Source organism: Podarcis liolepis, assembly GCF_965112155.1.
Source record: "Podarcis liolepis genome assembly, chromosome: 10".
NCBI lineage: Eukaryota > Metazoa > Chordata > Lepidosauria > Squamata > Lacertidae > Podarcis > Podarcis liolepis.
Genome location: NC_139562.1, coordinates 48,539,901 through 48,562,485, shown reverse-complemented (window position 1 = coordinate 48,562,485; position 22,585 = coordinate 48,539,901). Strand labels below are relative to the sequence as shown.

At 41.5% G+C, this 22,585-nt stretch overlaps 1 protein-coding gene across 3 annotated transcripts in view; it reads right to left on the bottom strand.

The window, feature by feature from the left end:
- Window positions 1-5,159: 5,159 nt before the first annotated feature.
- AMIGO2 (adhesion molecule with Ig like domain 2) overlaps window positions 5,160-22,585 on the bottom strand; it is a 34,467-nt gene continuing 17,041 nt past the window's right edge. The window contains exons 2-3 of one of the 3 annotated variants that reach the window (XR_014516604.1): window positions 19,977-21,705; window positions 5,160-5,178 (exon numbers count right to left, since the gene is read on the bottom strand). Coding sequence is in view for 1 of the 3 variants with exons in the window: in XM_083463613.1 (XP_083319739.1) it covers window positions 20,085-21,635 (1,551 nt within the window). In the remaining 2 variants the exon portion in view is untranslated. Of the gene's footprint in view, window positions 5,179-11,985; window positions 21,706-22,585 lie in introns of those variants that run through there. The other 2 variants (XR_014516605.1, XM_083463613.1) reach the window with 2 other exon arrangements.

The following is a 22,585-nucleotide window of genomic DNA, read 5'->3' as shown; positions in this document are numbered from 1 at the left end:
AGCAGCACAACTGCTTGAAAACAATTTTGCCTTGATTACTCAGGGCTCAGGTCCTTTCTAAATACCTCTGCGTCATAGTCATGTCCCTTTCCCATACCCTAACAGGACTCCGTTTTTGCAGCATATGCAACTTCTTATCCACCATCCCAACAAGCAATATTAAAATGACAGATGATGGGCTGTACCTTTTCCCTTTTGTGTGTATGGAATGAATATAATGTGCCAGAGTGCACATTTTGTAAATTTGATTCAGGTTCCAGCATGTAGAAATTGAAGGAAGCTGAGTAAGTAGATGGATTAAAACATATATATAGGGACCTTCCACTTGATGATGCCAATTCCTTCCTTCCTTCCTTCCTTCCTTCCTTCCTTCCTTCCTTCCTTCCTTCCTTCCTTCCCTCTGAAATAGGCATGACCAGGACATATTTAGAAAGCATAAGTTCAGACTTAATTAGGATTCAATAATTAATCCACTTGAGACCCTATTAGTTATGCATCTAATGAGAGACTGTCAGGTTACATTAGTTTTCACACATGTCCTAGCTAAATTTTGAGATTCATATGCAGAACTTAGCATGCAGGGGAGTCTTATATATCTATAATTTCCATTAGGGAATGGACAGATTAACTGATCACAAATTTGGCTTTTACTCTGTGACATATTCATAAAGTTATTCTCCATACTAATTTGTTCATGTTAAGAAATGGAAGAAAATGAAAACAAATAATACACCCATGTGACTTTTGTTTTCTTTTTATGGTTATTATTTTGCATTTTTGCATTTTTTGCATTTTTGATTGATTAGCGTATGTTTTTGAAAATAAAAAATAAACAGGGGAAAAAGAAATGGAAGAAAATGGATTGAATGGAGTTTTGCAGCAATGAAATTAGTTTCGTGGCAAAGAAAAATAGGGAAGCTGTAAAACACAGATGCATGCTATAGTACTAGAAGTGCAAAGAGAGCTGGGGTTATTATAGGTGAATGGACAGGCTTTTTATTTTATTTATCATTTGGTTTATAAGTGCCTAAGGAAGAGAGGGAGTTGCCTTATACTTATTCAGCAAATTGATCCATTTATTTCAGTATTATCTAATTAGCAGAACATTTTCAAGGGTTCAGACCTGGAAGTTTCTCTCAGCACTACTCAGAGACAGCAAGGATTGAAGCTGGGACTTCTTCCATGAAAACCAAGTACTTTTTGACTGAGCTATGATCCTTCTGTAAGGCTCTTATAAGACCACGGGCATGTAAGTCTGGCGAAACAACAGTGTGTACAAGAGAATGCATGGCCTGACATGGCAGAACAGATAATAATGGATGCATTATTGTCAGAAACCTGCTTGGGTCTCACTGTTGGCTGATCCATCCACTAAAATCAGAGGGGAAGAAAAAGGCACTTACCAGCTGCTGTGTATTATTGGTGGGTGGTTTTTCTTGATTCTTGCCTGTGACTTCTAATTAAGTAAGTTTTCACTCTGAAGGAGCATGTTGTAAATCAAGTAATGAAGCCAAACAGCAACATCCCAAAGCCAACAGGAAAAAAGAACCTGAGAAAGAATCCATTGATGCCAAACATATTATTAAGCATAATGAACTTCCAGACAATCTACAAGTATCTACAAAAGTGTCCACAGTGTTCTATATATACCTACCAAAAGATGCCTTGAATAATTTAGGGGAAGTTCTGCTTTCTTTCCTTATTATTAAACTCTGAGCATGCCCTGGACTGTGATCTCTTCATATAATCAAAGTAGAACTTCCATCTATTGCATATAACATCATTTTTTTATTTTCACTGCTAAGCTGCTAACAGTCGTGACAAAGTTTTCCTAACACGTTTCATGGTATTTACTTTATAGGCTACTGAAAACACCACAGGTAGAACATTGCCTTTCGGTATGCTAAAAATACTACAGGTAGAATCTTCAACAGAAAACTCCCCACCTCAGGAGTAATACCTGCCAAGTGGTTTTATGACCCTTTGCATAAGATAAACCTTCACAGTTGGGGTACTAATCTGACATTCAAGGTCACACACCCTGTGAGGAATGATGTCTAGAAGGAATACCCTTCAAGGTTTTGTTTGTTTGTTGCTAAGGATGGAAAAACCAGTCTGCTAAGGTAGCGGGGGTGGGGGTGGGGAATCAATTGCTTCATATTGTGAGTAAAAACAAAACCTGCATTTCTTTGCTCTGTTTCATAATACCTGTATTTCTCTTTTTAATGGTTTCTTTTAAATATGAAAGTTGCACCCAGCTGTTTTGTCAAGGAGCTCAGAACTGCATTTAGTGTCACAACGTTCTTCTGAGTTGTAGACCCACTCGCAGGGACCTGCAACCCCTAGGGACCAAAGGCCTAGACAAGAATTGGCCACGACTTTTATTGATTACAGTTATAGGTAGGCTTTGGCTCAGGCATTGGGTGTATATCCATTCTCAGCCTCCAGGTGGAGCGCTGACACTTGAGCAGAGTTATTCCTGGGATTATGGGACCACCTGAAGATGCGGGTCTATCTAGGTGGCCCTCTGAGATCACTGCTGGAAGCTCTAAAGCCTTTCCGCCCCACACTTGGCTTTGGGACAGAGACTTTCATCAAGACCCCTCTGGGTAAGCGGCCAACCTGTAAACTGAGCGATATTGACTTGCACAAAGTTTCATGAGCTTCATGAATTGCAAGAAGTGTGGAGGTTGAAACATTCCAGTTATCCCCCCCCCCTCAGCTGTTGGGGTTCAGATCCCCATGCAAACCTTTGAGGCTGAAGTATCTGAGCTCCAGTGTGTGAGTGGAGTAATCCAAAATTCCAAGGGGATGTGTGAGTTCCTTGTGTTGTGCTTCTGCTTTTCTGCACTTCTGTCGTAATGTCTGATGGAGAATTAGCCCAGAAGAGATGGGAACACTGAGCATGCATCTGTAGTACGGGAAAATTAAAATGCGCAAAGCAATTTGTGCAACTGCATAGTATTTCTAGCAAAAACTAAAGCCTTTCCTGGCTACAGATAGATGGCAGCTGCAGTCCCTAAAACCTGGTAAACCATGTGAAACATATGCTTCAAAAATGTAAGCCTCGCCGTTTGTAAACCCTCCAGGACAGGGATGAGGAACAATTTTCCAGTGCTATGGCTGCATTTCCTTCTGGGTGACTTTCTGAGGGCCGCATGCCAATGATGAGCAGGGCCAGATGGTTACCTTTGTACAGCAGACGACAACTGAGCCACAATAAAATCAGGGGTTTACATACTTCCCATTTATCTGTCCAGGTGAGCAAGAGGCATTGTTACAGTTCAATGACACATTCCAACTAAGCAAAAGCAGTTAAAGGGCACAGAGCAGGGACAGTGAAGGGGTGTGGCCTGGGGAGAAGGAGGGGCTTGGGCCCAGGCCCTGAAGTTCCCCACCCTGTTCTAGACTCCAACCTCAATTCAGGATGAGCTCAAGAGATTGTACCTCCCTCCCTCAAAGAACAGAACTGCATTATACATTTGAAGCAGATCCAGACCACTTTGCACAGTCATGGCTCTCCCTCAAGAATTGTGGAGACTATAGTTTGTGCTGAAAGTTGTTAGGAGATGTCTATTTCCCTCACAGCTACAATTCCCAGAGTGGTTTAACAGTCAACCCCTCTTCCTGGGGAACTTTGGGAATTGTAGCTCTAAGGGAGGGAATGGGGTCAACAAACTCAAATTCTGAGGATATTGGGGTCGGGGAATCATGACTGTTTAAAATGATTTGGTGCTGTTTTAAACGTATTGGAGAGAAGGGGGTCTCCATCTCTTCAGTACTTTTGATAATATACAAGAACCCAAATATTAGGAAGCAAGGCATCTATTTTCTAAGCGTGTTTTTTAAAAAAATATCTGAAAGCACAATCACTGTTGCCCAACATGGCTTTTATTTTAAGATGTTGGAAAAACTCCATGTGCTTCAGGATATTTAGAGAACACATTTCAATGTATGAATAACTGGTGGAAAGTTTAGCTTCTGAGATGATGATGTGTGCTGCTTACACTTTTCTCACATAAGAAGATTTAAGCCTCCAACAAAAGGCCTGACAGATTGTTTTGTACTGCGAATACAATATGAATGAGCTAAAATCACAGCAGCCTGAGTACTATGAAGTGCACATCTAACAGGGAATAAATGTTTTAAAAGAGGTGCTATGTTTTCACAGGCAGTAAAAGCGGCACGGCGGAGAATATTTATATCTGCATTTTGCAAGGGGTTGTGTTGGGGATACATCAGTGCAAAAACTTACAGTTTGGTTGACTGATTCTAGGAAAGTCGCAATTATTAAGTCTGAAGCCACTGGGGAGACCAAGAATTGCTATGGATGTTGCACTCAGTATCCACAGGGAGCATTGGGGAGGGTGTCTTTCTACACTAATAGTTCACCCCCAGAGCAGGCTCAAGGCATTTTCCTGCCTGAGGTGAGCTGGCAAATGCCACCCCCGGCCCACTCAAGAGACATAGTGTCTATACCTGACCAAGGTATTGTGGCACCCGAGGCAGAAAAACCTCAAGTGCTTCTCCCTGAGAGGAAAAATAAAATAAAGGAATAATGAAATAACTAACTAAACATTGACTGCCCTTTCATAATATCCACAAATCAACTGCATGAGGCACCTGTCTCATTCTGCCTAATGGTAGGACCAGCTCTGCTTTGCTGCTCATCCTTCCGCTCACCGCTAAACCCATGTAGTGGTTAAATGAAGGAAAGGTATTTTCCACATACAAATTATAACTGAATCATAAACTGGACAATAAAGGATTCTTACGCAGAATTCGCATCAATGGGAGAGATTATACATTTAGGAGCAAAATGTTAATCTGATATATACCATGATTTCAGAAATCTGACATGTGGGAGGAAACTTGAAATACACTTTGACCCTTCTGCCCCCCCTTAAAAACTTTTCTCTCTCTCATGCCACTACTGCCTGTGTCTGTTCCATCGTTCAGTTTATTTTTTCAGACAATCTGTTGACTTGAATTGCAAGATTCAAAATAAAAAGTTAGCCTGGACATCCTATGGTTAACAAATTGATTGGTTTATGTGATGACAATTAAGCGGCATGAATCAAATTTCCATTACTGCCTGCAAATAAACAATCTCTTTATTCCAGGGATGACTGAACCCTGTCACCGTTGTTGGAACAGCAAATCTTTCCATCTTTCCCCCTACAAAGTAAAAGCAAAGACAGCATTAGGGCTTTGCGTACATGTAAGCTTCTCCGTGGATGGCACAAGCCGATCTGCTGTTTTTATCTTTCTTTCTCATTCTGCTGTAGCTGTATATGTTTTCTTTTTAAATCACCATTGCTGAATTAATCATAAAACGAGCATTGTAGGTCTTGTGTACTCTACAGCTGTTGGCTTTATCACCTTTTGAAAGATAAGCAGTCTAAACCATCTGTTCCTCACCTACCATTTGCCTGTAACATGGAAGAACATCCTGTTTACTTCCCAGGAACTACTACTGGATTTTTCCGTCTATAAGATGCCCCCATGTATAAGACGACCCCTATTTTTTGAGCCCAAAATCAAGAAATAAATATTTTAAACATCAAACAGTAAGGCAAGCTGTGTAATGGCGGCTGCTCCTCTCAGCTCCCCTGGGTGCCATCACTGAGCTCCTTGCAGCATGGTCTGCCTGCCCCTCCCACTCAGCCACCCTACAGCTGGGGGGGGGGAGGCAGCGGAGAGCCTGTGCACCCCCAAGGGGCAGAGTGCAGTTCGCTCCCCTGAGAGTCAGTGTGCTGTAGTGGTTAAGAGTGGTAGACTTGTAATCTGGTGAACTGGGTTTACTTCCCTGTTCCTCCACTTGCAGCTGCTGGGTGACCTTGGGCTAGTCTTGTATAAGACTACCTCCAATTTTAAACTTTAAGAATGGGGGGGACGGGACCTTGTCTTATACACAGAAAAATACGGTATTCTACCTATCTTTTCAAGATCTTCATTTGTATACTTTCATACTAACAGGGTTTATGATATTAAGCCTGGCTTAGGTGTCATACAAGGTATGAACAGAAACCTTGCCTGTGTGGAGTTCCACCTGGCTAAACTTGGCAAGCCTATTGCCTTTGCTTACTGAGATGGGGGTCTCACGGAGTCCACTGCCAGGTAATTGTAGGTATACTTTTACTGGAAATAACGGCAGTGAGAATACCTCTCTGGTATAAAACTCCAAGGGTGGCTTAAGAGAAGAACTGTGCTGTCTCCAGACTTTTCTTGCGCTTTAATGTTATATTTACTTTGTATCCATAGGAGTTTGGACTAGAGGTCAGAGATAACTAGCCTGTGGACATCTGTAGTTTCTAAGACTCCAACTTCCATCACTCTCAGCCAGCATGGCCAAAGGTGAGGGATTAAGGGAGTTGTAGTTCAACAACGTTACCTGTTTTAGATGGAACCCAGCCTACAATATATCAGTATTTAACAGCAGCACCCTATGAAATAGTGCCTTGTTATACCTGCTGTGTTGTCCTACCAGAGGTCTGTACTGAAAGAGGAATCTGAAGATATCTTCTAAGCAAGCACCCTAACAAACCTAGTTATCATTCCCAAAAATATGACTATGACTAAGTTAAAAACACAGATGGGACAAATGTGTCTCTCAGTAAAGGCAGGACTCATCTACTTCCCACAGAATCATATCACACATTGCTGTCGAAGGGTACTGAGAAAGAATGAATATTTGCTTTCCTAAAACTGGATTTCAGAATGCATTGAAACACCTGGGCTGGGGTGCCAATGGGAATAAATATTGGGGGACGGACGGACGTAAGCCCCACTCTACAGAATTGCTCACAAGACATGGCACACACACACCATTTGAATGGTAATGCCCATCAACTTTGGGGGCCCTAGCCCCCTCAAATATTTTAGAGGTGGCTGAAGGGGCTTCAGACCCTAGGAGTTGGCTCCTATGGCTGGGGTATAGGACAAAGCCACACATACCAGTAAATGCTGACAGCATTATATGAAGAGCCAGCTAAGTTGAGGCACATTTAAGCACCACTGATTTCAACTAGTGATTGTGGCTCTCTTGTTTGAAGTGCAGTTTGACTTTACTGAGGCCCTCTAATGACTCCTGTGCAAGCAATCATGAGAGGGGAGTTTGGGGGGCACTGCCAAGCCTCCTCCTCTCCAGGGGGACCCCTTCATCCCATTTACAGCCCTCCAGGAGTTTGAGGGTAGAAGGCCCTCTTCTTGTGGAGGCCATTTGTGAAAAATAGAACCTTGGTTGTGCAGGGTTCTAAATTACGCAGAGAGGCTCTGTGAATAGAGAATGTTCCCTGATTCAGACTCTTGCCTTCAAACTTGTGGAAGACTATAAATAGGATCAAGGTGATATGATGCAGCTCAGGGGCTGCACACCCACTTCCTGTCACGTGACTGCTTATACGCATTATCTGAACACCCAAATAAAGCTGGAGTGCTCCAACACTGTTGGAAAGAATCAAGCATTGTTGCCCTTAGAAGTCCTTCTGCAGCCCCAAATTATGAGTTAATTTTAGAACTCTTTAAAATATGATTACGTTGTTTGCTTTCCAACACTGCTTGCCATTGTTGATTCAGTTCTGCAGATAAAGTAATTTTATAAACTCAAAATATCATCCAAGATCAGCACTAAGCATTGCAATTAATTCCTTTTAATTTCAGTGGGATTTGAATAACCTCACTGCATGCAGGATAGCAGTCTCTGAGAGTACCCTGAAGAAGAGGAGGTGGTAGATGGGAAGGAACAGATTTGTACAAGCTTTGTGAATTATTATTTTTTTTAATCTCCCTGCAACAACTCCATTGAGTTTGTTGAGAATAGTTACCCGTCATCCAATACCAGATGAATATCCAAATGAACAGTATTCAATGTTCTACAATAATTCAGTTATCAGCAGTGAAGGAGAGGAACATCCAAAACGAAACATATCTGTTACACAGCTAGAATTTCTACATCATGCAGTTTATCGTGGCAGTGGGGGGGGGGGGAATGATACAATTTATCTGAAAACCTATGCACCACTGAAATTTATTCACAACCAGAATTTGACCGAGTATCTATGTTTGTTCTTCTGGATTTGGGAAATGACAGGATGAAAGATGGGGGTGTTCTGAAAACATGCTTGCTCAAGCTGATGCTGAAGATGCTTGTTATTTTCATGACTGATTTGAAATAGGTCAGAGCAAAAGGCCTCTCTGGAATTGTAATTAAGTTGGTGAACAGAGAGAGAGAGAGAGAGAGACAGGCAGAGGCTAAAAGTCTTCCAGTAGTGGCAGTTTCTTACTAAACAGATCATTTTCTTAGACCAGGAGGAAAACTGTATTTGAAAAAGCAGTTTAAAAAAGAACTAATCAAGTAACGTAAAACACTCCACAAATGAAGGTGGCTTATCTTTGCTGAGCATATGGGTGGTAGATAGGATTCACCAAATTCTGCGTACTGAATTTTAAATAAGAACAGTACGGTACATGAAACATTATTTTGTACCCAAACTATCCTATTATGCCAGAAAATAAACAGAAGACATCAGCATATGCTAGTCATAGCTGGATCAAATATCCCCCTTCTTTGTAGGAAAGAAAGAAAATATTTGATTACAAAAGATGTGCATGATGTTAAGCCTATCTAAATCTCACTGATTTCAATGGGAGAGGTACAATAAGCACAATTTGAAAACAGAAAAGCTTTTTAAGCAAGTCTGGTTAAAGTGATAGCCAAAAAGGTTCAGGACAAGGGTCATGGTGGTGGTGAAAGGTATTGAAAAACTTTGGTTCAATTAGGTCTTTTTTTAATGTACTAATATTGCTATAAAAATTTATTACCAAAGACAGTTTGTCTTGCGGAAGAGAATACCAGTGTCTCTGTTTATATATTTACATTCCAACTACTCTGCGGTTCCAGGAGAACAAATAATGCACTTTGGGATGTCATGAAAGAATCCATGTGTGGTGAGAAACAAGCAGAACCTACAATAAAACATTGCAGCTGGCCAGCCATGCTTGTTTTCATTCCACCTCCCCATCCCCAGTATCAGAGAGTGCAGTAGGGCTGCGCTGCTTACCTGACCTCCTTCCAGCTGAGCCATTGCTGCATACTGGGACAGAGGGAGGGAGACAAGGTCAGCGTGGTGCAAATCAAATGCATTGGGAGACCCAAACTGGTACTCCAGCAGGCACATTAGCACCACATCAGTGTGGATAAAAATCAATGGTTTTTTTAAAAAAAAAATAAAAATAAAAATTGGATTTTTAATAAAATTTAAATTGGCTTTTTTGATTTAAATTGGATTTTTTAATCTAAATTGGATTTATTTATTATTATTTTTAAAAAAATGCTTTCGGAGGAAAAATCTTTCTAAACGTAGTTTTCTATTTAAGTTACATTATAGTCCAAATGCTATTCACCAGGAAATTAGGATTTGTTTTAAGTTTTTCATGTGTGCTAAAACTCAGTCTAAGGTTTTGTTTTTTAATTGTTTAACCACATCAGTTAACAAAAATGGATACATATGCTATAACGTTGTTGTTTTAGTTAAATAGTTTTGATATAACTGTAAAAACTACTCTGAAGATTTATTATTTCAAAAATGAAACCTTCATCTGGTTGTAAATATTTAGATGATGCCAGCAAGAATGAGTCTTTCTGTAAAAATTAAATCATGATTTAATTTGATTCGATTTAAATCAAATCCACCCTGCACCACATGGACCTTACTGCTGCCTCGCCTTCCCTTCCCCATCCCAGTATGTGGCAGTGACTCATCAGGGAAGTGGCACGGACCTTCTGCATTATTTGCTACTGTCCTCCTGTTTTCTGCTCATTGATATGACTTTAGTTCCTTGCAGCTACTTGTGTGTGTTCTCCCAGGGAGTTAATACAGTTTCAGGGGTTAGTGAGGATATTTAGATCAGGGGAATAGAGTGGAGAGAAGGGTTCATTCCTCTTCTCCCAGAACACCCGATTTTCAAAACCCTAAAACATCAGGACAACCCCTACCTTGCATCCAGCTGGGACCAAAGTAATGGGATACCAATAGCCATAACTTTGACATGACTTGACTTAACGTGTTGTAATCTGAATGCGTCAACAACCAAAAATAAACTGTCAGGTTATGAAGAAAGAGATAACATATCATGGGATGAAGCAGACATAAATCTCCAAAGATGTCCTTGCTGTAGCCAGTGAGAAAACACCCACAACACAAAGGAGAAATAAATTCTCCCCTCATCCGTCAAGGCTTAGCAACTAGAAGGTTCTGGAAACAGTATTATATCTCATGCTTTCAGCCTGAGGGTGTTATGCTGGAGCAGGATGTTGGGTTTTGAGCGATTCTGGTCTTGCTAACACTGACGGATCGAGAAACAGTAAAGGCTACAGAAGAAGACTTCTAGGTATGAGTGCAAAGAACAAACTGCAGTCAGTCAGGGAACTCCAGGGAACTGTGGAGTTTATCAAGACATTGATGATTACATATATATTCATCCCAAGCAAAGGTGAGGCAAAATGCTTTAATTTCGTGCAAACTACTGGAAAGCATCACTGTGAAAAGCTATTCCAGCAGTGGAACTGCAATGTAGTAAAGGTTACACATTCATTAAAATGGAGAGCACAGACCTTTGTGTACATTCTGTTGAATGTGGGTAGGCTCCTCACAGCGCTGTTAGGATTGGGCTTGGATTGGCAGGCTCTGAGGTAAGAAGTGGAGAAGGAGGAAGAAATGGGGATGAGGGCTGAATGATGGGGACCTGGTTTCAAGGCCGGGGGAATCTCTCCTTTCTGACCTGACTTCAGCTGCTTCAGAAGTGAGAGAAGTCTGCTCTCTTCCATGATGTTCCTGCAGAGAGCCTCTGTGGAGATTAGAGAGCCAGAACAGGAGGCAGCAGTGACTGAAAACAAGAGCTTGAGGGTGCATCTAGTTGTCAAGAAGCAGGCGCTGCCTTTGTAGATAGAAGCAGATTCACCCACCCTAATGGGAGCACATTTGCAACCTTGACGTTTCCACAAAACAAGCAAGTTCTGATAGTGAGCATGCCACTCCAATTCTTTAAGAGCATGGTGGGGAGGGCATTGAAACTCATTGCTCCCAAATGATGACTCCTGAGCCTCTGCTGCTGAGTCTGTGCCATCACCTGTCTGAAGAAAGATCTTTCTTACTTACAAGTGTCTCTGTTTGTGTTTTGGGGGTGGGAGCCAGGACAATTCCTCTTACTCAAGTCCCCTGCTTCCAAAATATCTGTGCGTACATCTGAGTGTACAAGAGGACAAGTGTGTATGAGGGCAGCCCTTCTTAATCTTCACGGAAAGCAAAACTACGTTGGCTTTCTTTAAAATCAGAGGTAGGCAATGTGGTGCTCTCCAGACTGCAAATCTCATGATCTCTGACCATTGGTCTTGCTGGCAGGGCCTGATGGAAGTTGTAGCCTACCAACATCAGAAGGCCATTGCCTTGGCTTCCCCTGTACCTGTTTTTAAAAATCTCTCATTGTGATCCAAAAAGGGCTTATTTTGAGGCTTTCGCTTTTCAAAGGATAATATCAAAATTACAGCAATTAGCCCTCGTGACATTTTCATAAACGTGTTCTAAATTTAGCCATTCATTATGGAAATTGTAGGAGCTTTTATCTTTCACTGCTGATACTCAGAGAAGGAAACTGGAATAAACCGGGATATCTGAAATATGGAATTGCTTTATTAAAAGATGAGCCTGAACATGCATCAAGGGAAGGGTGCTTTTCACAACCTTTGGGACAGAGACGACCACAGCTGACACAGGCCCAGTAAATTTACTTGAAGCAAGAGGAGTAACTAACTTCCCCGCCCTGTGTTTTAATACACTTCTGCATTATGTTGCCACCTGCTGTTCTGGAGGCTGAAAATGCACATTTATTCATATTCCAAAGAAACTCCCATTGTGCGTGCTTGATAGAAGAGGTTGACATTCACTTAGAGAGACTGTTAACACTCAGCAAAGGTCACGACACCCATTAGATTTAATGGGAAAATATTTATTTCCAGTCAATTTAAATCAGTCTACAAAGAAATACAAAAAAAGGTTTGTACAGAAAAAAAGAGCGTATGCAACACAAAGTGAGAATATAAACACAAGGAACTTGTGAAGACAATATCAACGCACCTGCTGTTTCTTCATATAGCTGTTTGATCTTTTTAAAAGAGGGTAAGAAGCTGAAAATACATTAGAATAGGAAATAAATATTCTGCTTTCTTTATTGAAGCTCTCCGCTAATCCAAGGGTAAATTCAGGAATAATTTATCACAATTATACACAAAAAATATTCTGGTGTTTTGGATATTGGACTTAACTCCTAGCAATCTCTGGCTCAAATTAATGCTAGCACTTCAAGGCTAGGATTTGAGCCTAGATCATGTGACATAGGGTGGCATTCCACTAAGTGTTATTCAGAGTAGACCCATTGAAATTAATGAATATGACTAACTTAGGTCCCTTAATTTCAATAAGACTTAGTTGAAAACCACTCATTATAAAGAAAATGGTACATAAAGAAAATGTTGTGTATGCATGCTATAAGTACTCAGTAAATACAACCGGAGGGGCTGAAATTCCAAAGTCAGAATTTATGGCTTTCATTTTAGTTTGAGACTCAATAATATTTATTTAAGCACTATAATAGTCCCATGCCAAATGCGATCATCCCTGGACGTATGTACAGCTGCACATTTCCAGCATGGATATACCAATGTTCCCCTCTTGCTGTGTGCAATAAACAGATCTTTTCTTTATTTTTTATTTGCACAAATACATGTCTTCATCTCAGAGGAATTACAGAGCAGTCTTCTGAATACCTGACCTGAACGTTTTAGAATGTAACACTTTGATAACATGTATCATGATTTTGCATTAGTAGGACAAAAATAAATAAAAATACATCCATGGAAACTTTTAGTCCTCAGAGAGTATGTCAAACAGATGCTTCAGGACCATAATAAAATACCTACAGGCAGCTACTACATCAAAGAGAAAACTCTGATCTACTGACATAGAACAGCTTTAGTCATGATGACACATCAAGTAGATTTACTAAGTCCAAGAAGGTAAGTTAAGCTGATCTCCATGTTCAGCTCAGAGATTTATCAGCTGTGTTGCCTAAATCCTCTCTATCAATTTAGATGCCAGCACTAATTTCTATGGAGGTTGTGCTTTGGTCCTATTTAGCTAACTTAGTTTACTGCTGGTGGGTTACATAAATGTGCTCTTTCATGGGATGAGTTGCGTTTGCTTTACAGTTAGGAGACAGGCGAGATACACCAAGAGTTTGTATTTTGTTAATGGTGTTTTAGCATTTTAAAAAAATCTGTTAATCACTCTCATTCAAAACATTCCAGGGTGATATTCAGCAGTTCAATCAAATGATTCACACGCTGGATAAATAATAAAGTAAAATATAAAACCAGCAAATAAACATGGGGGTTTATCTGACACATTCATCGTTAGAATTGACCCACTGAAATAGTCCATTGACTAACTCAAGCCCATTGATTTCAGTGGGTCTTCTCTGAGTATTAGTTAATTAACAATGATAACAATGATAAGAGGCAGACTGAAAACATAGAAGAGCCAAGTAAGACAGTTCCCACTAAGATATCATTTAAAAATACTGGGATAATTCAAAGCTGCAACCATTCATTTTCTAGGCTGTCTGAGATTTATTGAATTTGTATACCATCTGAAGACCACAGGGCAGTCCACAGCATAAAATTACAAAATGAGAATAAATAATATAAAATAAACAAAAGCCAACCAATAGCCCCCACTCCTACAAACACATTTAAAAGGCCATAGAATGTTTATCAGTCAAAGGCCTGGTTACAGAGAAACATTTTTGCCTGGCGCCTAAAGATATGTAATGAAGGCACCAGGCGAGCGTCCCTGGGGAGAGCATTCCACAAACAGGGAGCCACTGCAAAAAAGGCCTGCTCTTGCGTTGCCACCCTCCAGACCTTCAGTGGAGGAAGCACACAAAGAAGGACTACAAAGAAGATGATTGCAGGGTCCAGGTCGGACACAAGGGCTGGCTGATGGAGGAGGGCATGACACATGGACAAATTGCAGTACCAGTCCACCCCTAATGTCAAATTTACAGCTTTTAAATTGTTAGGAAATACCTGTATAGCAGTACACTTCAAAGCAATGGCTAAAAGAAAGAGTGAAACCAAATACTTAACAATACTAATTAGCTCTTTTAAAAAAATAGCAAGCTGACATGGACTGTGTATAAGCATACACTGAAACAGAAATGAGCATGGGGTGGGTTTTTTGTTCTTATTTGTGCTGACCCTGGCTTCTCTGCACCTTCGCAATTTATTTGTCAAGTGTCCTTGCTGACAACTCAATACTGACTGTGTCGTCAATCTTGTATGCTTCAGAAGAGCTCTCCAGCTTCACTTTCAAAAGCGCTACATGTACATTCAATCAGTGAAATATTATTTAGTTCCCTCATTCTTTAAAACAGGAAAATCAATGTTGCAAACCTGGTGAGAAGGGATTGTCACCTCACAACTGCTCACCTAATCACAGCTGTGTACAATTCGGTTCTGTTACAAACTGGTGGAACAAAATCTCTCTGAAATTTTGGAAAGAATGTGTGTTTCCAGAACAGCTGTACCATTGTGCCTGCGCTCAGAATATGTATAGTTGTAGACATTTATTTATTTAGCAGAATTTGCACACTGCTTAACTCTAAAGACCTCTGTGAAACTTGCATAAAATATAAAATGTACACTAAAATTATCAGTACAAGGCATAAGCTAAAAACAAGTTCAACATTCATATTTATCTGATCCAGCAAACCTTTGATTGTTCTTACAATTATTCCTCACTGCAGATTGAGCACCAGTCTCTTCTATGATATACAAATCTATGCTACTGAAGTAACAATTCACTTTGCACATTTTGATAACCAGAACTACTGCCCCAAATATTGGGAACTGAATGTGCTCAGCATAGCATATTTATTACAAGGGGCTGATTTTGAGGTTCATTTCCAGTTCTCATAACTGGACAACAACTTCAAGAGCCAGTGGTTATTTTATTCATGCTACTTTGCATTTTGTAATCATTTGGTGACTTAAAGCGATGGATTTTATCCTGCACAAGTCACAGAGCAATGAATAGGACTTCTAAAGGGGTATAATCGGCTGTGCCCAACCTCTAGGAAGTAATGGCTTTTCTAACTAAAATATCCCAACCGATTAGTTAAAGACCAAATGCTAAAAGCTCAAACACTGCTGTTTCCACCAGTTTTCCATGACGAAAATACAAAATGTTCCTTCTTTACAATAACTCATTTCCTCCTTGCACAGTCCAATTTGTCCATGCACAGATGGCACACAGCAGCAAATCCTGCAACTTTTCTTTCTCTCTCCGTCAATAAAAAATAGATTCCTTAAGCAACGCTTTCTTATAAGGCTAGGTCATGCTCTTCCGAAGGTCAGCATCAAATTCTTCATTATCCAGTGAGCCGGCTGGAACATTTTCCTTGACGCTCTTCTGTCACACTTATGCAAAATGTCACAACTTGAGGGCTTATTTCTTTGTTTAGAGTATTTTTATACTGCCCTTTACCAGAACTGCTTCTAAGGTGCTTTAGACAATTAAGATATTTGTGTTGGCATAGATATGCATAGGAATGTGATGAGTAACTATCAACTCACATGGTGAAATGAAAACAACACACACACACACACACATACACAGCACCAGAATGAATCTGTGCAACTGCCAAGGTATTAAAAGGGTGGGAAAGTAAAGAGGAGGTTGCCTGGTGCCACAAACATGACCAAGGTTAGCATTAGGTAAGCCTTTCTGGAGAGTTTTCCAGCAACACGGTGCCACAACTGAAAAGGCTCTCTCATTGATAGGCCCCATTCCATGTCAAATAAGCATGGGATGACTTTGCCTGGCAGTGCTGTGGCCCATAGATTGCAGCAAAATACTGGGCAAGGTTTCACCCAGTATCTTCTCTGTGTGATGGACACATGGGGAAAAGCTGCCCCATGAGCCCTTGCTGAAGAGGGGAGGGGAAAGCCTATATAAGGCTGCTTCCCCTGGAGCTCACAGTCATTTTGCTTTGAGAGCTTCCCACTCGCCCACCCTTGGGTTAGAGCCTTCACTGAGCAATTTTGGGTCACGGGTTGACAGGGCTGGAAAGGAATTTCTCTCTCTCAACCTGATTGGCACTTGGTTGGTTTTTCTCTCTCCTTTCCCTCAGTGAAATTGTGGCTTTCCTTTGTTAGGCATAAGAACGATATTTGTATGAGGGTGGAAATGGCATTGGTCAGGATCAACATAGTATAGGGGGGGGGTCCATAAAGGGCCTGAGGGGAGGATTGACCACGGCAAACCCAAGCATGGGTTCAGTATCTGCCTGGTTGGAATCTGCACCCTGGTCCCCCAGTGAAACCTTGTTTGCTTCGAATACACCACAGCAAGGTTCAACACTGGCCAACTCCTGTCATACCGGTTTGGAGCGATCCAAGCCCAGCAGATCTATTCCATCAACATGGGGTTTGTGGAATGATGAACTGACCCTGGGACCCAATGCCATGCCAACCCTTGCCCTGCCTGCTGCTGTCAATAGAGATTTGACCTGCTTTTATCCCATCACCGTTGTACAGTCTGGTTGCTTTGCTGCTCCCATGGGTCACATAATGTGCCTGCCTGGGCAATGCTTACATTGAAAACAACCAATTATTTTTATGCTTAGAAATTCAACACCCAACTTCCATTCTCAAATTGAAGCTCTTCCCTTCTCCAGTCTAATGCTGGACTACAACTCCCATCAGACCAAGCCAAAAGTCATGTTCAGGAATGACGGGAGTTGTAGTACAGAATATTGAGGGGGTCAGATTGGGCAAGTACCGTATCTATACTTGTCATAATACACTAGGCTGTGATTTCATAGCCTGATGCAGGGTTGCGGGTGGCAAATAATGTCTGACACTTTGAATGCAGGATTCATGGATTCAACATAGCACATGAATTTTGCTCAAGCTCACAGGCTTTCAATAGCAATGGCAAGGCAAAGCCAGCCAAACATTTGACAGCATCCATTTCATGCCTTCCCTGAAACGAAGATGGGGGAGTGTGTGGGCAAATTCTGCTACACCCAGTATCATCTTGTCCTTTGCTATCTAAATTGTTTCAATTTGAAATGGTAAGCCGCGCCTTGAGCACTTGCAAATCGAAAGTGTGTTTGCAAGAGCTGAGGGGAGTTTTACTTCAGCAACTTTTGGGAGGACCAAAGCTGGTCTCCAGCTTGCAAAACTGATTACCCTATTTTGGTGTCCACTGCATTGAACTACAAACTTTTTAGATCTAGCCTGATCCACAAAATTTATTTAGATCTCTATGGCCAAGACAGTAAAAGTTTCCTTTGGTATAATCCCTTGATTATTCACCAAATAAGAGACTGCAACTAGTCAAAAAGGTCATTTCAAGATACTTTGATGCTGAATCAAAGAATTAGGTGAAGGTCATGGGGAATGTTGAGAAAAGGGGATGTTTAGAATTATATGTATTTACTTTAGATTTATAAGCTCCCATGTTGCACAAGTAGGCCTTAGTTATATTCACCAGAAGGAGCCCTGTGGGAGGTGAACCACTCTTGGCCCCATGCACAAGAGAGGGAAAACTGAAGCAAGGAAAACAGGAATTGTGTAAATTGAGTACAGAGAGCTGATAGCTATATTGCTTGGGTATAGGCTGGATGCCCTTGCTTAAGGCTAGGCGATATATCAATATATCTCAAACCTCAAAACAGGTTTGAAGTCCATATTGTGATATCGGTTTCATAATTTCTGACCTGGCAATATATTGTGAATCATGAGCGCTATGAAAAAATCACAATCTGGGGGAAAACTGTGAAGCCAGCCAATGCCTCTACATAGCTCCACCCTTATTTCAGACACTGTGATATATTGGCATATTGCGATGTGTAGCTGGTGATATATCACAAAGTTGAAAACCGGATATCATCCAGCCCTATGCTTGATTTTTTGAACTAGTATGTGAGTTCTTCCAAGGCTCAAACTAAACAACCGCAGCCATCAGTGAAACATAGCTATTGGAATGGATCAGATCCAGGATGCCAGGACAGTACTTTATGCACAGAGCATCACAGGGCTAGTGAAACTTTGCCAGCCAGACATCAGACATCAAACACAACTTAGGGGGTGTGATATAAAGCTTCTCCTTGGCTCAGTTGAGGATGGAGAAGTGGGGGAGGACTGGGGAAAACTCATCCAAAGGTCATCCCAAAGGCATTCCAAGCACCACACAGAACCGTACATGAGAAATATTTGACAGCAACCTTCATAAGATGATTGCAACTGGCAAGCAAAACACGAAGGCTGGCTTCTCCCAGTTCCCAAGGACACAATGCTACTGAAGCCTTGGCTGAACAAGCTATTCCATGTGCTGTTGCAGCAAAGTGTACCTACTTGATCAGAGTGCAAATAGTACAAACAACACTAAAATATTGGGGTCTTTTGTTTTCTAGAAACAACATGGCTTTTTTATAACAAAAACCATACTAAAGCAGATGGAAATCACTATAAAGGCCTAATCCTACAAAATTCTAGTTCTTCTGCTAGGAATGGAAAATTCTCAAAACTGATAAGCCTAGAAATAAGTACTTAATTGACGCTTTCTATATCAAACCACGAAATGCAAATTTCATTACATCGTCATTTATATGCCTGTAAATTGATACATTGTCATTTATATGCCTGTAAATTGGTACATTAATATGTTCTGAAAAACCTGCCGAATTACTCCGATTCTTCCAAGTAAGGCTGCAATCCGGGAAATTGGATGCAAGCAGGTTCCCCCGTCAGCTGTAGAAGGCAATGTCCGGACACGCCAGCCATTTCATCGCTGATAATGAGAAGGCCTGGCTGCTCCTGCTGGATTCAATTTGGGATTGGTGGTTTCCATTATGGCTCTCATTAAGTCAGCAAAAGTGTTCAAAGTGCAGTAGCTCATATACAAAACATCTAATTGCACAAACCCTGGTTCCTTTACTTCCAAACAAATCCTCTGCTTTCCTCTCTTAAGATATTTTGTCCTCAAGCCACACACCACATATGCAAGTTTCAAAATAAGTAGGTAGGCTGAAGTGGCCACAGAAGCAACATAGCTCCTGTCTCTTTAAGAATGGTGAGGAACCCAGATATTCCAAAGGTGCAGCTTCTCCCATCTCTGTGCACTGGTGGGGAAACTTTAGCTGTTGAACATCGCTCTGGCTCCAATTTCTTAATAGGACCAAAGCACTGTCCCTTTTGAGAGAAAAGCATTAAAGGCTCAAGTGGTTTATAGATCGTAACTTTGGACAAGTGTTTTCTGTCAAAGTTTTCATATAGTGAAAGTTTATTTATACCACATAATCATACATTCGGTTACTGGCTATTGAATCTCTAGTATTCAGAAGGAGATGACACCTCCCCTCCCCCCAAAATCACAAAGCTTAGGTCATAATTTACACAAAAGCCCATTCTGAAATATTTCTGTTGTATCACTTCCTTTGTTTCTGTTATGTGCTCAGTGCCTAAAGGCAGAAACCAGAAGTTTAGTAAATGGCTATTTCTCTCTTTCCCTATCCATCTAAGCTCTAGGAGCCATATTGATTGTGGTTCTGATCCCTGATAATTACAGTTACACGAATTCTATACAGGTACGCAGCCAAGGATCTAATCTGCTGGGAAGCTCTCCAATACAAGCTTCACTGAAGTGAATGGGAGCGGTGCACAAACGCCACTCACTGAACAGCACTCACATGCCTATAAGCACAGAAACCGAAACAGCAGTGGCATCTGCCATGATGTGGCCTCTTCAAAGCAGAGAGCTGCAAAAGCCATCTAGCAAAGTGTTCCTCCCCAGCACTGGTCCAGGTTTACAGAATGAAGGGCATGTAACCACCACCTATCAGAACGACCTCACCATTTCTTTTGGTTTGAAAGAGTTTCCCCAATTCTTTTAAGATTGGCTAGAGGCAGGACAGCTAGCTGTTGAAAGAGTTAGCCATACAATGCGAATGCAGGCAGGAAGCTAAGAGGACGGCATGAAAGGCGTGTCTGAAAACACCGAGTTCATGGAATCAGATTCCGATTTCGTTCGGGGAGTTTTTAGGATACTTTCCGCAATGATGTTCTCACCAGGAAACATCCTTACTTTCCCATTCTGTCCTGGCTTTGGCTCCTTCACGGGCTCAAGGAACACCACCCTCTTGCCGCTGCTGGCTTTTTTCTCATCAGCTGGAAGGTCCAGGGGAGGATTCGAGGTCAATATGGAGGCATGTGGGTTACTTTGGCTTGGCTGCCTTTTTCTTCTCTTGGACCTGCACCGACAAGGGCATGGCGTCAGGTAGAGGTAAAGGAGGACCAAGATAATGCTGGCTACACAAGCGGCAAGGGTGGTGAAAGCCGTGTTGAAGGTTTCGTGAGAGTGAGACCGGTCCACGGTGAAATTGCTCACATTGATCCTCACCTCGATGGTCTCATTCAACAGTCTTTTCCTGTTTATTGCAATGCAGGAATAAAGTCCAGCATCCTCATACTGGACCTCGTCGATTTCCAGACTCCCATTGAGAAATACTCTGAAGTGTTCAATATCTTTGCTGGGCTCCAAAAACTGATTGTCTGGGCTGATCCAAACAAAGTGGGTGCCTGCATCGCTGATTTTAGTGTCGCAAGGTACGATCAGCCTCTCCCCAAGTTGAGCTTCCTGAATAAAGCCAAACGCATGGAAAGAGCCATTGATTGTGCTTTCCGAGCAATTCAAGTAGTTGTCATGCAATAAGGGCAGTTTATTCATATTGGAGCCTGACCGCAACACACATGTGTACTCAGCCTTGAAATCCTCCACCGAGCTGAAGTGTCTAAGATACCAGAAGTTTAGCATGGAGTAAAGTGTGCAGTCACAGTAAAAGGGGTTCCCATGAAGATAGATCCCACTAAGATGTCTGGCCGGCACTAAGCTCATGTAGTGAATGGGTATCGACTGGATTTGGTTGTAAGAAATGTCTAATAGCACAAGTTCGGAGAGTTTACGTTTCCCAATGTACAAGTCGATCGGGAACTGGGAGAGAGAATTGTAACTCAAATAGAGCTTCTGCAATTTGGGTATCCCTCCAAAAGCAGCAGAATCGACATGGGCAATGTGATTGTTATACAGCAACAAAATCTCCAGAACTCTCAGTTCCTGGAAGACAGGACTGCCAAGCGACCTCAAGCTGTTGGACGACAAGTCGAGGTACTTGATATTTGGAGTCGCAGAAAAGCTTCCTGCGGAGATACTCGTGATGCCATTGTGGCTGACGATGAGGGTGGCCAGTTTATCAAGGAACACTGCCATCCAGTCGTGATCCAAAATCCCAATTCGGTTGTGACTGAGATCCAATCTTTTCGTGTGCTTGAAGAGCGTTGCGGGCACTCGCGAGAGGTTCTTGCCGGTACAGCTCACAATGTCGCTGGCACAAATGCAAGCGGCAGGACACATTGCAGAGGCACTGCGGCAAACACCTACCGCGATGACCAAGAGGCATATCAGTTTCTTGTAGTTCACGTGAAGAGCTGAAATGGTGCGCCAAACCGAAGACATGACTGTGTTTTAGCCGTCTCCCAGTGCTCCTTGCCACACTTTATACATGTAGTTAGCTTTGCGCCAGTCGCTGTTAAGAGAAAGATAAAGAATATTAATCTCTTCAAATCACCCAACGTCTCACAGTGGCATGTTTGTCACCAGAAAGCATTTCAGTGTTGTTCAGGGTGGGAGGGAGACAGGAGTCTGTGTAGCTATCATTTCCTTACATGAGTGAGCTATCTCATAGCTTTCCTGAACCAATTTTAGAGTATGGCGCTAATTTTTATAAATCAAAATAGTTTCTAAACTTGATATCTGCCAGTTTACATTACTCTCCAGTTGGATTGCACATCTCTTTGCAAGGCCTAGCATTACACACCATGTCATTTCGTATTTCTCTTTCAAACTCTATGGGTTTTCTCGAATGCAGAGCTGAACGCACATTTTCTCAAAGCTAAAAGCCTGGTGCCAAACATCTGACTGGGTCAATGTGCGTTTTTTCTTCCAGCCACTGGTGCATGGATGAATCAAAACGACACCTTGAAAAGAAGTAAAACAGGTTACTAGGATAAATATTTTGTAAACAAACAATAGTGTGTACTACCACAGTATTTGATGCAACACATTGCTCTTTCCTGAGATCCTGTTATACCTTTTTTTTCAGGGGATGGCCCCAAATAGACACAGATATGCACTTGATTGAACAGGAATAGTCAAGATGCCAAACATATGAAGGCTTATTCATATGCTCCTGAGAAGAATGTAATCTGTGGGTAGGGATGGAGAGAAATTCAATTCAGTTCACATAGGAAGCTGAATTTATCAGATTTGCACTTTCTGATCCAATATGAGAACAGAAACAGAGCCATACTTTAAAATTCACACTAATCTGAATTTTGCGATGCTGCTTCTCATTTTTTAAAAAATGCACGTATTAGGTGAATGTGTGCATAAAAAACGAATATTTG